The 15,712-nt window shown below is 40.2% G+C and overlaps 1 protein-coding gene across 3 annotated transcripts in view; it reads left to right on the forward strand.

The window, feature by feature from the left end:
- The window catches only part of STAU2 (staufen double-stranded RNA binding protein 2), a 177,521-nt gene extending 171,184 nt beyond the window's left edge, over window positions 1-6,337 (forward strand). For all 3 annotated transcript variants that reach the window (XM_080381419.1, XM_080381418.1, XM_080381421.1), the window contains 2 exons: window positions 4,291-4,379; window positions 5,227-6,337. In XM_080381419.1, the coding sequence (XP_080237545.1) occupies window positions 4,291-4,379; window positions 5,227-5,320 (183 nt within the window). In that variant the 3' untranslated portion in view covers window positions 5,321-6,337. The remainder of the gene's footprint in view (window positions 1-4,290; window positions 4,380-5,226) is intronic.
- Window positions 6,338-15,712: the final 9,375 nt, after the last annotated feature.

A 15,712-nucleotide genomic window follows, 5' to 3' on the forward strand; every position in this document is an offset into this window, starting at 1 on the left:
TTACCCCACAAGTGTCTTATGGAGAGAAAGACATGGTTCCATGAAAAAAAAAAAAAAATCAGATCTCATATAAACCTGGAACACATTAGGAAACTGGAAGATAAAGAGGGACTGTGAGGTGTAAGAGATGGGGAGGACTTGGGGAAGGAAAATTTAGCTTTGGGAGTAGCCGGGAGTCCTGGGTGGGAGAGAATTTAGGAGCGGGGGGGAAAAATATAGGGCCCTGGGTAGGGTGAGATTTGTGAAAAAGTAGAAGTGATTTCCTCTGCTGTAAAAGAAGTCAGATTCTGGGGTGGATAGTAGGGAGGGGAAGACCAGGGGCACTGGAGTGGCTTGGGAAAGATGTGGGACTGAGGCAGATGTAGAGAGTGGCAACTCAGTACTGAGAAGCATAAGCTTTTGAAGAGATTGTCAGCTTCCAGAGCAGCAAAGGTGAGAGGCCTAGCAATGAGGGATGGTGCAAAGAACTGGCTCTTCAATAGAGCTCACACAAACACTCTGACACCTCTACTTGGAAGATCAAGGATACAGGTACAGGACTGCTTTCCTGCTGCTTCCCTGCTCTGATATTTTGTTTCAGAAATACAATAGATCTGAGATCTTGAATATTTTATACCACATTTCAGTTTAGGAAGTGCATGGCTTGAAGAAGGTCGAAATGGAGAAATGAGACTGTACTGCATTACAAGTGGTAGGATCTGGGTGTTGTATTTGTATTAAACATGCTTATTATTAAACATCTTGAATTGTACTTTCGTTTTATGTATCCTCTAATTGTTCCGTATTTACTTCCTTGACACCCATATAGTAATGACCAATTCTTACAGACAAAGGGTTCAATATTTTATATTGTAGTACTTATTCCCTTGCTGTTAGAAGAGATGACCTTGTGATCTGTTTCTATTGAGATAGTGGCCTCCTGGAAGTTCCAAAGCGGTTTTTCTGGAGAGCAACCCTGAAAGCTGCTCTGCAATGTTTGTGGTATGCCTTGCAATAGCCAGTTCTATGAATAAAACAGCAGTAACAGATGTACTCATATACAAAGCAGTTCTACAAAGTAATTAGGAAATTCAGGTTCATCTGATTAATATCTTCATGATTTGGGGATTTCAGTACCACTGATCAAGATCAGACTGTTCTACATAACATATGATAAACCTGTCACCTAATCTTGAATGAAACATTACTTGGCTCTACTTCTTACCAACTATGAACATGGCCTTTTCATCCAAGGCACTGTACAAACAAATAACCTGAACAAATAGTTCTTCCACAGCAAGTTTACAATTCCACATCAGACCCAGAAGCTAAGAATGGATATAAAAAAGTAAACAAGGTGGGTTCAGAAACAGATGAGGTAGCAGTGAAACTGTTGTCATGGTTTAACCTGAGCCAGCAACAAAGTAGCACGCAGCTGCTAGATCGGTCCCCATCACACCCTGGTGGGAGAATCAGAAAAAGTTAAAACTCATCAGTTGAGATAAGAACAGGTTAATAATTGAAAAAGAGTAAAAATATTAATAATAATAATGACATTATAAATAATAATTGTAATGAAGAGGAGAGGGAGAGAGAGGAATAAAACCCAAGGGAAAAAGCAATCAAATGATGCACAATATAATTGCTCACCACCAGCTGATCGATGCCCAGCCAGTTCCCCAGCAGTGATCGGACACCCCTGGCCAACTCTCCCCTGTTTATATACTGAGTATGATGTTCTGTGGCATGGAATATCCCTTTGGCTAGTTCAGGTCAGCTGTCCTGGCTATGCTCCCCCCCGGCTTCTTGTGCACCTCCTCACTGGCAGAGCATGGGAAACTGAAAAGTCCTTGAGTTAGTCTCAGCAACCACTAAAACATCAGTGTGTTATCAACATTATTCTCATACTACATCCAAAACACAGCACTGTATCAGCTACTAAGAAGAAAATTAACTGTATCCCAGCGGAAACCAGGACAACCGTGTAGGAAAAGCAGATGTCTCAGCATGCATCTCTCCTTGCAATGCTACCTGGTAATGTTTTTTGGAATATCATACATAAGAAGAAAGGAGATCCTGATTGTTTTGCTAATGTGCATCAGGAAAAATGGACATGAGAAGACAGGACATTCATGTGTGCCCTTCTCTACCAATTGAATTGTTTGGTTCTCATAGTTGCTAACCCACGACTGACTAAAGTACAATAGAGAAGCAGCCCTGTGCAAGGAATCACAGGCACTCCCCTTCCTCACATGGTGAGTAGTGCTTGCTCTGAGATGAAAAGGACCCCAGGGAGAGAAGGAGAAGAGAGAAACTGGGATGAATAAATGTGTCAGGTTACTGGAACAAAGAAGTTGAGAGGAGAGTAGATGTTGCCACTGGGCAAAATTGTTTGGGTTGATTCAGAAACGGTGATTTTGCTGTGCAGTCAAGATGGAGGATGGAAAGGCAGATCATGATTAGAGCTTATAGGACTTGAGAATCTGCATCTAAAACTACAAGGGATGCTATGAAGTCATAGAGAAAGAGCTGTCTTATAAAAAATGCAAATATATCAATACGTCAGGAAAACCAGAAGATATGAGGAAAGGGAGAATTCATTCACTGGAGAACTCAATGGGTGATAAAGGTGAAGGATCCTGTAACGGGAGAAATTGTTATTGAGGCTCAGCCCTTAGTCGTAGCGTGGAAAAAAGATAAAAAGAAAGATGCAGGCAGCAGAGATTTTAAGATGAAGGGGGAAATTATGTCAATGAATGGGAAGGAGGAACAGATTAGCTGTCAGATATAGGGACCCCAGAACACATGGTAAAGGTAGAGTGTATGAGTAAATAACAGTGATAATCTGAGGTTTACCAAGACACATCATAAAATGTTTAGCTTTTTATTTGTTTGCTAGAGCAAAACCCGTAAAACTTCACAGACTAGAAAGATCCCAGCTTTATGGGTGAAGTACCTTGTACAGCCTTCTGAAGCTTTAGCAGCTAGTTATTACTATAGACATATCTGGGATACATGCCTCTTACTTTAGGGCAGCCTGGCAATTTTTGTGCTGTTATTCATCTCACCAAAATATACATCGTCTAATAATATTTAAATTGTATAAACATACCTTTCAAGGGAAGGAGCTGTTGAGAGAGTCCAGGCAAAGATTTAGTATGAAAGCAAATCCAGTACTTCATTACAATGACAACTCCTGTTCCGGACAGAGTCCTTGCTCTCTGAGAGGAATGGAAAATGGAGATAGAGACATGGATTCTTTCTGTCCTGACGAAGAAGAGAGCAACTTCCAATCTTTTAAACAGCAGATGTTGCCTCACTGTGAAGAACAGTGCCATAGGGCCTGCAGTTAGTTCAGTGTTTGAGGTGTTACCTTAGGTAACAGCGTCTGTGAAAAGTTACCTTTCGTTCCCCCTGTGATTAGTTCTGAATGTATCTTAGGTGGGAGTGAATAAAGAGAAAAATCCAGTTTTGAGTTCTGCCTTACATTTCATCTTCCAGACAGAACTGACCTCAACTGTTTTACTGGGCTGGGTGTGTTTTCAAAGTCAGCCACGTAGTGCCTGAGAGTTTCATAATCACCTTTTGCTAAATGAATTACAAAAAAATCACTTGTCTTTTACCAAAGCAGTTAGGGGGGAGAGAAGAACAATTTTGAGTCCTAAAGCAGGACTCATGAAGATGAGAGAGAAGCTGGGCAATAAAGAATGCACTTGTGAAGAAAAATATCAGCTGAAAATTGATCATTCTTCTATTGCTGATGCTTCATAATCATCCTGTATTGCCTCACCCTGTTTAGCACACTTCACTACCTTTATATAAGACATCAGTCTGCTGTATTGTTTGAGATCCAGCCTTAAGTGTCAATAGTACCCTATGACCCTCTTCCCATTGCTCATATCTTACGCAATCATCTATAAGACAGGAGTTTGTCCATAGGAGCTCTGGAAAGCGTAGGCTCTGGGAAAACTAGTGAAGTTTTCTTCTCTGGGAAGCTAGTGAGACGTCACAGGCCAGAAAGGCAAGAATCCTACAAATATATCATGTTCTTCATGTAGGTGCTGAAGCTTTCATTAACACAAATGGAAGTCACTCATATACCCAGGAAGAAGATGACATCCTCAAATCCATGCACAAGCACAGCTGTCTATCACGGAGCTGTTATGTACCCGCTCTTGTTAGCTCTGTAGGCTAAATTGCTTCAATATACAGAAAATTATTTAAATCTAGAATCTCAAAATACAACCTTCCTTCACTTGGTGTTAATACAGTTGTGTCAGTGGGAGTTTTGACAACTAATTTTTTCTTTAGGCAGCGTTAAGTGCCTTGAAACAGTTTTCAGAACAAGGACTGGATCCAGTGGAAGGGGCTATGAAAGTTGAAAACGGATCACATGAAATGTAAGTACCATTTAAATCCTCTGCATTTTAATGCCTGTGTGGTGTGATAGATAAGAAATGTTAATTAAGAGCTTAGTTGCCCTTTTAAACCTGTGCAAAACTATTTCCTCTGGAATTTATGTAGTTTGTGACAATTTGAGAGGATAAACAAGATTTCAGGTTTAGCATTACTGATAATGTTTACTAATGAGCTATAAGACAGTCAGTCCTCCTATGGAAATCCTAAAGAAAAGGATTTTCTTTTGATTGTATGTATTCTGTATAAGTAGCATAACACGATTTTTGTCAAGTATGTTGTAGCACGTGATACTGCCTGTAAATTAGGATAGCTATCTGCCAATAAGTCTTTATGTCTGCAAGAGGAATTTTACCCTAGAGAATTTAAAAGTTGAGATATCTTCCAGGTCTGAAAAAACTCTTATATGGAATATTAGCTTTAAGTAGTAGACAATATAACCAGGTTTCACACAGGATTTTCAATTATTTAAGAAAGCAGGATCGTCTGTCCAGTACAGATTTTTTTTCCAGCTGCTAGTCTGTTTACGTAAGAAGGTAGTCTTGTGTTACTAAATAAATTAGGAAGTAACAGAATAAAAGAAAGAAGACTGAAAGTGGCATTTGGAATTTTCAATGGATATATTGTGGCTATTTATAAACTAATTTAATCAGAAACATTTTTCCATATGATCTCATCAGCATAGTATTTGAACATAAATATTGTTGTTTCACTTTAAAATGTTACCTTCCACAGTGACCTTTGAATCTCATGTGCCATCTGGTAATAAACATGTCTTAAAGATGTGCAACCCTGGACCTTACCGCTCTTGTTAATGTATTAATCTTTCAGACAAGTCAAGCATCTGGGAGAGAAAGCAGACAATAAACAGACTAACTCAGGCACCATTGCTCAGGACTGCAAGGATTCAAAGGCTGTCGTCTAGGAGCTTCCCAGCACCCACGGCTGCCACTGCATCCTTATAAACCTGTCAACACGCAATAGGGTGTATGTGTACAAGGAAATGAATGACTAATACCATTATTTGAGTCTTATGTGAAGACAACACTATTCTAACACAAGAGATAGTATACATGGTACTGTTTATTCAACTGTGGAAAAAAATAAAATTGAACATTTCCCTTAGGACTCGAGATCAGAGCGTAACTCGATTGCCCAGAGGCAGAAGAAGTCTGATCATGTTACTGGAGGTTAAAATAACAACTAATTAACAAAAGCATTAGAAAAAAAAGGGAAACTTTAAAATTGATTAATATGGAGGAAAACAAGTCAGCATTGGTTCAGTTATACAATTTTTTCGTAGTGTAGTTTTAAGTTCGGCTTACTGTTTTTTAAATAATGCTTGAATATTTTAAAATTAACCAACGACAGTGCTGTGAGAATTGTAGTTGTTGTCTTCATATATAGTCATACAGCTTATCTTTTTATGCAGACATTATGCATTCTTCATTCTATATGAATATGTATGACTTTAAGATGCACTACTCAGAGTTGTATGCAAACAGAAGTTTAAATCATGACAAGTATTTGCTTAACACGAACAGATGTTAGCTATGATCAGTCTTGATATACTCCGGGAAAAAGCAGATACGGTATTTGATTTTCCTTGCCATAATCAATTAAAGAGGCGTCTTGCCTCCAAGCAACATTTTCCCCTTCGATTCTGCTCTCTGTTGTGTGAAGCACATCTACACCCCATTCCGTGTGTTGTACCAACCCACCATTTGCATCAACTGAGTGTTTTTAATCTCTGCATTTGGACCAAGAGCAAAAGGTAGGACTGCAACATTATCGACCCAAGGATGGAAAACCGTTGATGTAAAGATCATTCTTTTGTGAAAGGAGTGGCAGCAGAGATAAGACCTGTGGCTGCTCTGTACCAGCATATTTCTTTTAAGTGTATGGCCAAATGCAGTAAAACCACATCAGTTCATGTGTACAATGGCAGTGTCGTCTCTTTCTTTATCATTTATAGGTAGACAACTAAGAGAATGAAGTGAAAAAAAGTTCAATTACAAACTAATGAATGGCTACCGTGCGAAAGCCAGGGTTCAACCTACCTTCCCCCATGGCACCACCTTCTACAAACTTACTGTGTTAGACCAGTCATCCTGGCATTTAAGTCATTTATTTATCCAAAATAGAGACATTTTATTTTATGTAAACCTGATGCAATAAACATATAAAGCTTCAACTGACGGCGTAACAGTCACGACAACATTGCACAAGATTTTGGAAGCATGTAAATCAGGGATCGCAACTGAGGTGACTCACACAGGAAAGCAGAGAAAGAGCAGTGTAAGAAAATAGTGCAAAGTACGGTGGCACTGATTGGGGCAGGCTTTCAGGGTAGCACACATCATGCTCTTACAGAATCAGTGGTGACTAAAATTTTTTTAGTGTCCTTTCTTCTACTTCATGTTTCTTATGGGTATGATTCACTCCTCCCCCAGCAGATTAGGAACCTTTGTGCTAAAATTTTGCAGTTTTCTAGGGTCTGACTCCAAAAAAGAGTCAGGAATAAGATGCACCTTTCCGTTCCCACAAAACTGGGAGATTTCCAGAGGCATTTGGCACCTGGCAGGCTGAAGTTATTCAGGCAGCAGCACACAAAAATAATTAGCTCTTGCACACCATCTTTCTCAGGGATATGTTACCTGCCTAACTGGCAACAAGAGCAGAAATTCTACTGCTCCTTCACCGCAGCGGCCAGCTCAGAGAACTCAGAAACAGGCCCAGTCTGTGCTTTAGCAGTACCTGCCAGTATGCAGAATGTGAATGGCATTACTATCCCCTCCCATGGAGAACGAGAACAAAAGGAAGAGGCAAATCCATTCCTTGACAACTCTGTCCTAAGGGCAAGAGGCTGAACTTGCTGGGGAGAATATGACAAGGAGACTGGCAGTGTTGTCTCCCTGGGATTAGAACCTCCATGATGTGTTGTTCCCTGTCCTGTCACTACAGAGAAACCCTTTGTACTGGTTTGCTGAGAAGCTGAAGGTACAGCTTGATTGTTCATGCCATTCTGTAGGCACAGCCATAAAAATGTGCCCAGTAAACTTTAGATCAGTTGCTTTGTTGCAGGTGGCCTCTGCGGAGTGCCAGGCTTGCTCCAGTGTATGTGGAGAACAGCACAGTGATGCTCGCCTCGTTCTAAATGAGCAAATTGCAGCCAAATGCCTGCAGCCAGCTATCCGGGCCCGAGGTGGCTCCTTCAGCCCCTCCAGTCAAGACAACAGTAAAGGATCATCTCTATGAAACTGTTATCATCTCAGGTCCTCTTGCTGGTCAGAAGCATCCTTCATTCTAACTCTGACAAAAAACAAAGCAACTACCTGAGTTGGGGGGCTCACTCTTTTTTTCTCACAACTATGGAAACACAGAGCACATGGGGGAGGAGGGTCATACAGTAGCAGGATTTCTATTTTCTAAATGCAGGGTTGACAAATTAGTTGTCGTAATCACAAGTAAGAAAGCTCTGTGCAGCCTGAGGTAAAGTGCACACAGATGGCAGTTTTAAAGCACCTCCCAAGCCACAGGTTAAAAGCCTCACCTAAGAGGCTCCAATGAAGGCTAAACCAGAGCTTTTCCTGGCATAATCTGAAGATAGAGTTCCTTCTCCCTACAGGTACGGGTGGGATCACGGAGGCCTCAGTATGGAACTCGGCACGATACCTCACCTGAGTTCCATGATGTTGTTTTGGTGTCACTAAGGCACTCCAAGGTTCCTGTCTCAATGAAGAGGTTTCAGTCTGTCCACCTGCATATCACACAGGAGAAGTTTCTCAGAAAATCATGCAGTATTTACACACACATATACAGAAATGCACTTCAAATGTAGTCTGGCATTATCACTAGCAAACTCCAAAAAGCCTGAAGATAATTTTTGTATGAGAGGTGTTGCAGCAGCCAGTGGACTTGTCTCTGATCTTCAGTCTTGTTGGTTCACAGCTGTTCCGCTTAGTTCCTGAGCTGGCAGCATGTGGAAGCTGCTGGGGAGGGCTTAATTCCAATGATCTAAACTCCACTTTATTTTCCTTCAGTAACCTGATGTTTTTTCTGACTTTGCTTCCTAAAATTAGAGAAGAGTTCGTAAATAGGAGCATGTGGAGCTGAGCAAATGTTATACTTGGTTTTGTTTAATAATTAGCTAATGGTGGTCACTGGAAGAGTATCAATATGTTTGAATTTTATTATTCATTCTAAAAAGTTAAGTTTACTTTTATGACAGCAGTTAATACTTTTTTTTACTTTTATTTTTTAGAATATACTTTCTTTCAGATAAAGACTTTGTCAAACTTCTGTTTGCAAAGCACAGAGAACAGTTTAGTTCCCTGTTGAGCATGCATCCCATACCTCTCATCCTGGATCTCAGAGCATTTTCAGATGTGGATCTAAGGTGCAAACTGGTGCTTAGGAGTAAGACAGGAATAAGGAACAAGGTTTAGGATAGGCAGTCTGCCTATCTAGCAAACTACTGAGGGCACTGTGGTGAACACTGTGTTCAACTCTTTAAGGACTCAGAACTCAAATTGCCATCAGTTCTGGACCTATAGCACTCAATAACTGGAGAGAATTATGCTAAAGAGAAAATAGGACCTTTGGGTATCCTCTCAGAAAATCTTCTCAATGCCTTCCAGGGTTCAACAAACTCCAAACTTGCGAAGGAAAAGACTCATCACTGAGCAAATGGGCATATCTGATAGCACTCAAAGGACAAGAATTCACATAGTTAATTTTACATCTGAGTTATCGTCTCCAGTAGCATACTGGCCCATCAACAACTCAACACACTCTGGAAGTTTCTGTTCTCGCATTGACACATGTAGCACTGATTTCCAAAGGGACAGAAGTGCTGCTTCCAACTAATGCAAAACGCAGCAGCATCAGGGCCGTAGAGCTGGAGAAGGTAGTGCCGACTTCTATCCCCAGCCATCCCAGCATTCACCTTCCGTTTACAGTGGAGCTGAACTTACCCCTCAGCTAGAGTCCCTGCTGAATTCAAGAATTATGCCAGAGTCCCTGCTGAATTCAAAAGAGAATTATGCCATCATATAATTTCCCCTGATCGAAGTCACAGGATTTAAAAGATTTAGCACTCAGCAGCAGCATTTTTAAAGGGTCTTTGGATAACGAGTAGTGAGGAACCTCAGGGGCTCTTTTTCCCTCTGCCATCTCTCCCTTCTGAAGCATGAGGAAAGGCCCGAGCCAGAACAGATTTTAAAAATCAGTAGGGGAGTAGTCGGCATGAATGACTGCAGGAATATGGAATCTCCTCCTTCTTGGCCTGAAGTGACAATGAAATTGAATCCTTCCTAAAGTGTATGCAAAGCCCTTGATCTCTCTGACAGTACTTTACTATGTGCATTTTATTGGTGGGTGGCTGCTTGTTGTTGTTCTCGTCTCTCTGGCCTGCTCCAATTCCCCACAAAACAGCAGAAAGTTTCCTATTTCCTGCAGCGAGTGTTGAGCAAAAAATTTAAGCTGGATTTGTTTTCCAGTTAATAGGCAGAGGGTTGCTTTTTTGTTTCTTGGTTGGTTTCAAAACACTATGTAAAAAAAAAAAAAAATGTTTGGTAAAATCTCTTTATCCTCCCTCAGAAACACCCAGCATTTCCCCACTCCCAGATGCGCCCCATGAGCAGGTAAGATTTTCTTTGTTCAAATAAGTGACCTTTGCGACCCCTGAGAAAAGTCAGCAGAGGGTGGAAGGTTGTTTTTAATGAAGGTGAAGACAGAGACTATGTTAGAGCCCTGAGTACAACATTGCATGGTGGTTTTTGTGTGCTCTGTGGGGACGTCATTCTGGGACCAGTGAGAAGGGATAGTGACTGTCCCTCACCAGCCTCCCAGCTCAAACATGGCAAGTTATCCACGTGTATATTTGGCATAGCTCCCCGAGGACATCTCCAGAAGGGCTGGAAGGAGAGAAACATGTCCTGAGTAACAGCTTACTCTGCCTTTCCCACAGCTAATGAACCTCCAGCTGAAGGGGTAAGGTGCTCTCAGGATGAGGCACAGGGAAATGCAGCTTCCCCCCTGGGTATTTACCTCTCCCGAAGGTCCCTCTCTGTAACTGCATTCCTGAGCCGTGATATGAGCTGAGCAAGTGTGTACGTCAGTAGATGAGATGTGTATGAAGTGTTGTGGTGGTATGATTTCTATTATTCCACATGAACGGCACTGGCTTTTGTTTTTGATCATACAGCTTGTTATTTGCTTTATGCAGTTAGTCATGGTTGGCTGTGCACTTTTGTGCTTGGTGTTTTAACTCCGTAGCACTTCAGTACAAAGGAAATCCAAAAAACAACAATGAAAATGTTTTAATCTGTTCTTAATTAAATAGAACTCAATAATTGATTTATGAGAAGAGGGAAAGCAAAACAGAGTGGTTGCTAACCTGCAAATATAACTTATTTAAGAGCAAAACATTCCTTTATTTGTGATTACCATGATCTAGGGGAGCCTGAATATCCATGAAATTTTAGCCAACAACACACAATAAATGAGAGGAAGATTAACCTGGATAAAACAGTTTATGCCTCTCACTACAATGCATTAAAAATATCTTTGTGCATTGAAACAGATCACCTTAGCCTGCTTATTTACTTTTGTTTGTGATTATATGTGAGGCATAGATTTTCTTTTTTATAAGCCACTGGTACCTGTTAAAAATGTTCAAGGGCAAAAATAATAAAGTCTAATTCCTTGTTTTAAAATTGCCTGTTTCCACCCCCTGCCCCACCCCCAATTCACTGTAGTTGAACTGGGCTGGGGATAGATTTGGTTGCTTTTTTTTTTTTTTTTTTTTTGGTTTAAAGGTAGGAGATCTTCATGTGTGGTTCAAAGCAAAGAAGACACATTTAAATACGGTAGGGAAAAAGAAATCAAAATGTGACATCCGTCTGTGGCGCGAAAATCAAATTATCCATTGCCTAAAATATACATGATTTTTTTGAAACTGAAAGACTGAGCTCCATCCAGGCTGTTCTGAAGACAGTAGATGTTTGTCCATTGATTTCAATAGAACCTGAATTTAATCCAATATTGTACCCCCAAGCCACGTAGCTAGCTATGTCAAATACAAAAGTAATAACCCAAGTATTTGAACTGAGCTTTATTGCCTTGTATTATCATAAAATGACAATTTATTGCAAATCAAACTTTACTTCCTCCTATATGGAAACAAAAAGTAAAGTAGAGAGGTGCAGAAATTTTTTTCTTGTCAGGCAAGATGCACCAGTCCAGAGTGCAGCACACTAATAATACTCTGAACCAGCTTTTACACTCAACCTTGTTAACCAAGGCACCAGTTGTCGTATCACTAGGGTTACTGGTGATCGAAAATTCAACCCTAATGATAACTCATAAAGTTGGGAATTGTTCACACATGCACTAGAAACAGTGTAGGTAGGTATCTGGTAAGCAAAGACTACAGTTCCCATGTACAATACCTGGTAGGAGTAAATAATTAAATGAGCACAGAAAAGAAATCATTCCTTACAAAAGAAAAGCCACGAGGCCTAAGGCTGTGCAGTCAATTTATGCAGCTCACTTCAACAAAGTTCCTCTTATTATTGTGAAATATTTGTTGCATGTGATCAACACAGCACAGAGAAAGATGTTGCTACTATTTCAATGTTTCTTTTAACTCATAGACAAAATAACCCAGGGCCAGAATGTTAATAGTACTGACCTAGTTCAAATATACCAGCAAGGATGAGATTTTCTGATGTCTTCTGAAAATCTGATCCCAACTGGGCACAATTATCATGAATATCTCCTTTGGAGTAATTCTGAAACTGCTTTTGAAATACCAGCAGATCTATCAGCCTATTGTGAAGACCTACAAAAGTAAGTGGCTTGTTGAGGAGGAAGGATGCTGTCAAAGCATTGACACCCTTGTGTACAAAATTTTGCAGCAGATTTTGCAGGCATCTGAAGGTAAGCACAGGAGACTTCTTTTCCTTCCCTTTGCATCAGTAGTACTCCTAACTGCTGTGTTTACACAAGAGATGATGGAGAAGATTACACATAGATTTCAAAAAGATTGTGAAATCATTTTCATGGAACAAAAGTTTATGAGAAATCAGAGACCTCATAACTTCCATGATTATTTTTTTTTTTTGCTGTTTCCTTTTAAATTTTGGTTTATCAAAAAATCCTAACAAAATTTTGCAAAAACCTAGAAAAAGGGAAAGCACTGTTTTTTTTGAATGGTGTTAAACATTTTCTCCATATATAGTATTTATATATTATGTCATTATATACACATACTATGCTTAAATATTATACATATATTTGCGTGTTTCTGTGTATGTGAAAGGATTCAGACTACATATATTGGGGGGGCATTTAAGTATATATATATACACAATGATCTATCTAACAATTTGAAAACTGAATGCTGTTTTAAAAAGCACCTACTTTCTAGATACACAAATGTTTAAGTGCCTTACTTGGGGGCAAACTAGGTATGAAAAAATCTCTGTGCACCCCAGATATAACACAAAACATCTTCCAGTCCACAGACAGCCAGCTTCTCAAAGCAGAAGATTGCCCATGTAAATCCCCATTTCTGGGCATGTTCAGAAGCACGTGAACTATTTCCTACTCCAGGCACTTTGGGACTCTGAAGCTGGATGCTCCCTTTTTCCCAAGTAGAAGATACCCTATCCTGTAAGACATTCAGGGATTCTTACCAGTTTGGGCAAGATAGAAAGGACTGATGAATGAGGAATTCCTGCTCATAAAAATCTGCTTTTTACTCAGTAGCTAAGACTGGAGATTAATTTTTTTCCTCTGCACCTTTCTTGAGAGAATGCCCTAAGCCACCAGGCTGTAGTGTCTGCTAAAGAAGGGTGTCATCCATCTCTCCAGCTGGTCCTCTTCACTTTGGACAGACCTATTCAGAAGCATTCACTAAATCAGTGAGAAAGGAGAAGTATTCCCAATACCTAGTGCTGAGGGTACTTACAGGGTAGGCTAGAAGGAGCCTGGTGTTCCCAGTTTTTTCCTAAAAATAGTGAAGTATCAATATTAGCTAATCGAGGCAGTTATTCAGGTTCACTTTTGTACTCTCTGAACTACTGAATATTAAACTATTCTGTATAAAATGGAATGGTTTCTATGGAGATGGAAAGTGGCCTGCTGAATTCCATGTTTTGATGGCTAAAGCATTCTTCAAAGGTGGAAAAGTATATCCTATCTGCTAATCAGACATTGTCAGTGCAACAAAAATTCATAGTCATCTCACCCTGTGCATCTTACAATTCAGTCTGGTCTGCAAAAGCACATGGGAAGTACAGCAGCTGAATATGATGTACGTATGCCACCCTCCCCATAAGGAAACAGAAGTCTTTTTACTGAGAAGAAAACTACCTTCCCTTATGACTACCACACTGGAGTAATGAGCTTCCCTCTAAGCAACAGGTGATGTAAGCCCGAGAAATGTATGATCATGACATACTTGCTGTCTTTACAGAAAGGCTCATTCTCGTGGATTCTTGGAATAAGAAACCATCTATTGCATCTGAAGTCAAGAGGGAACTATGTTCTAACAAGTACCTGAGGTTTATTTTCCTTGTTAAATGTATTACAAACACTGAGAGTCCTTTGCTTTTTTCTTTAATCCAGAAGTTGTATTTTAACATCACACAGAGCCTCAAGCTCCTTGGCTTCTTGGCAGTTTTTGCTTGCATATTTGCTTTCCTTGGCTTAATCTTTTCTTTATTGATAACTTAGATCCATTCAGATTCATTCTGTCATATTTGAGAGAGAAAAGAGTGCAACAAAATTTGAGAACAAAAGGGATGAGTGCATTGGAAATAAAATCAGCAGTTTTATTTTAATGCTTAAGGCCTTTATAAAGGAACAATTTGTGCGACATTGCTGAAAGCCAAAGAAATCTTAATACAAAAAGAATCAATAGTTTGATAAAACCCAGACCTCCTGTGTTATGCAATTAAAGGTTAGAAGGGCGATAAGAGCTTTAATTTACTTTTGGGAGATATTAATCAGATTTCGGATTAACTTAAAATATGCTTCCTGTGCATTTCTTGCCAGGTGAAGGCCCTTCAATGTTTCCTCTGGTGCAGAGGAAGAGAAAACACCTTCCCAAAGTGAGGTGAACTCCACAAACCTAGATATGCTATCAGGAGGCTTTCTCCAAACTCTGTAATTCTGTGATTTTTCTTCCAGCGGCCAGGAAAGCCAGTGGTATGAATTCCCATATGTGCTAGTTTGATGTGAGCTCTGTTATTATTAATTATTTATACAGCACCGTGCGTGTGCATGATTCTTTATAGACAAAAGATAATATCCCCCAAGAGCTTGAAAACCACATGGCCCAGTGGTACAAACACTTCTTTAGCTTTCCGAGGATGTTCTACCTGGAATAATCCACCGACGTCAGTGGGCTACTTAGGTGCTGGTAAGTGCTTTGCTGGGTGGGAAGTGTTTGCAGGATTAGGCTGCAGTTAAACCATGAAGTGATCATGGGTGATGAGGGAAGGGAGGGTGAGCATTCCAGCAATAAGATCACGCTGTTGCTCTGGTTATAATGAAGGTGTCAAGGGGTTAGGGCATTTTTAATGTTTTATGTTATTTGTGATCCTGTTACCAAGAAGGAAAAGCAACCCCTTTACAGGCCACACGGAAGAAGTGAGCTGCTGAGGAGGAAGACTTGCTTCAAGCTGGGGGAGAGGCACAGCCCATTATGCGCGGGAGAGGACTCCAGAGGTACGGAGGAATGCGCAAGAGGAGATGTTGACCATATGCTGGGAGAGTCTCCATCCTTTGCTGCAGCTAGCACGTGTCCACTACATCCTTGAGAGCTTTTTTTTCTTTTCTTTCTTTTTTTTTTTTTTTTTTTTTTTTTTTAATTGAGGGCATTTTCAGAAGTTTCCCAGTACGTTTCCAGCTCTTGGCAAGACCCAGACACATCTGTGACATTTAGCTGATAGCCTCCTTAGTGAAGGGAAGGTTGCCAATGAATCCTTGTGCAACTGTTTATGCTACAAACCAAAATGTACAACTGCCAGTTTCACTCTTACAACACAGAGTGCATTTTTCCTCCTTAATTGAAAGTGTAGAACACAACAGAGCCTTTAAATACCAAGAAAACAACTAGCTGAAACAAGTAGTAAGAGAGACATCAAGGATGACAGGCAGTAGGCCCTCCGCCCAGTGAGACATGCAGCTAGGGCATGCTCTATTTTTAAAAGCAGCCCACAGACTTTAAGAAGAATATAGGATTTGGGGTGCAGGGGAGGAGTTGTTCCAGGATTGCAAGGCACTTCAGAGAAATACATCCATG

The sequence above is a fragment of the Falco punctatus genome (assembly GCF_963210335.1).
Source record: "Falco punctatus genome assembly, chromosome: 3".
In the NCBI taxonomy this organism is placed as follows: Eukaryota; Metazoa; Chordata; class Aves; order Falconiformes; family Falconidae; genus Falco; species Falco punctatus.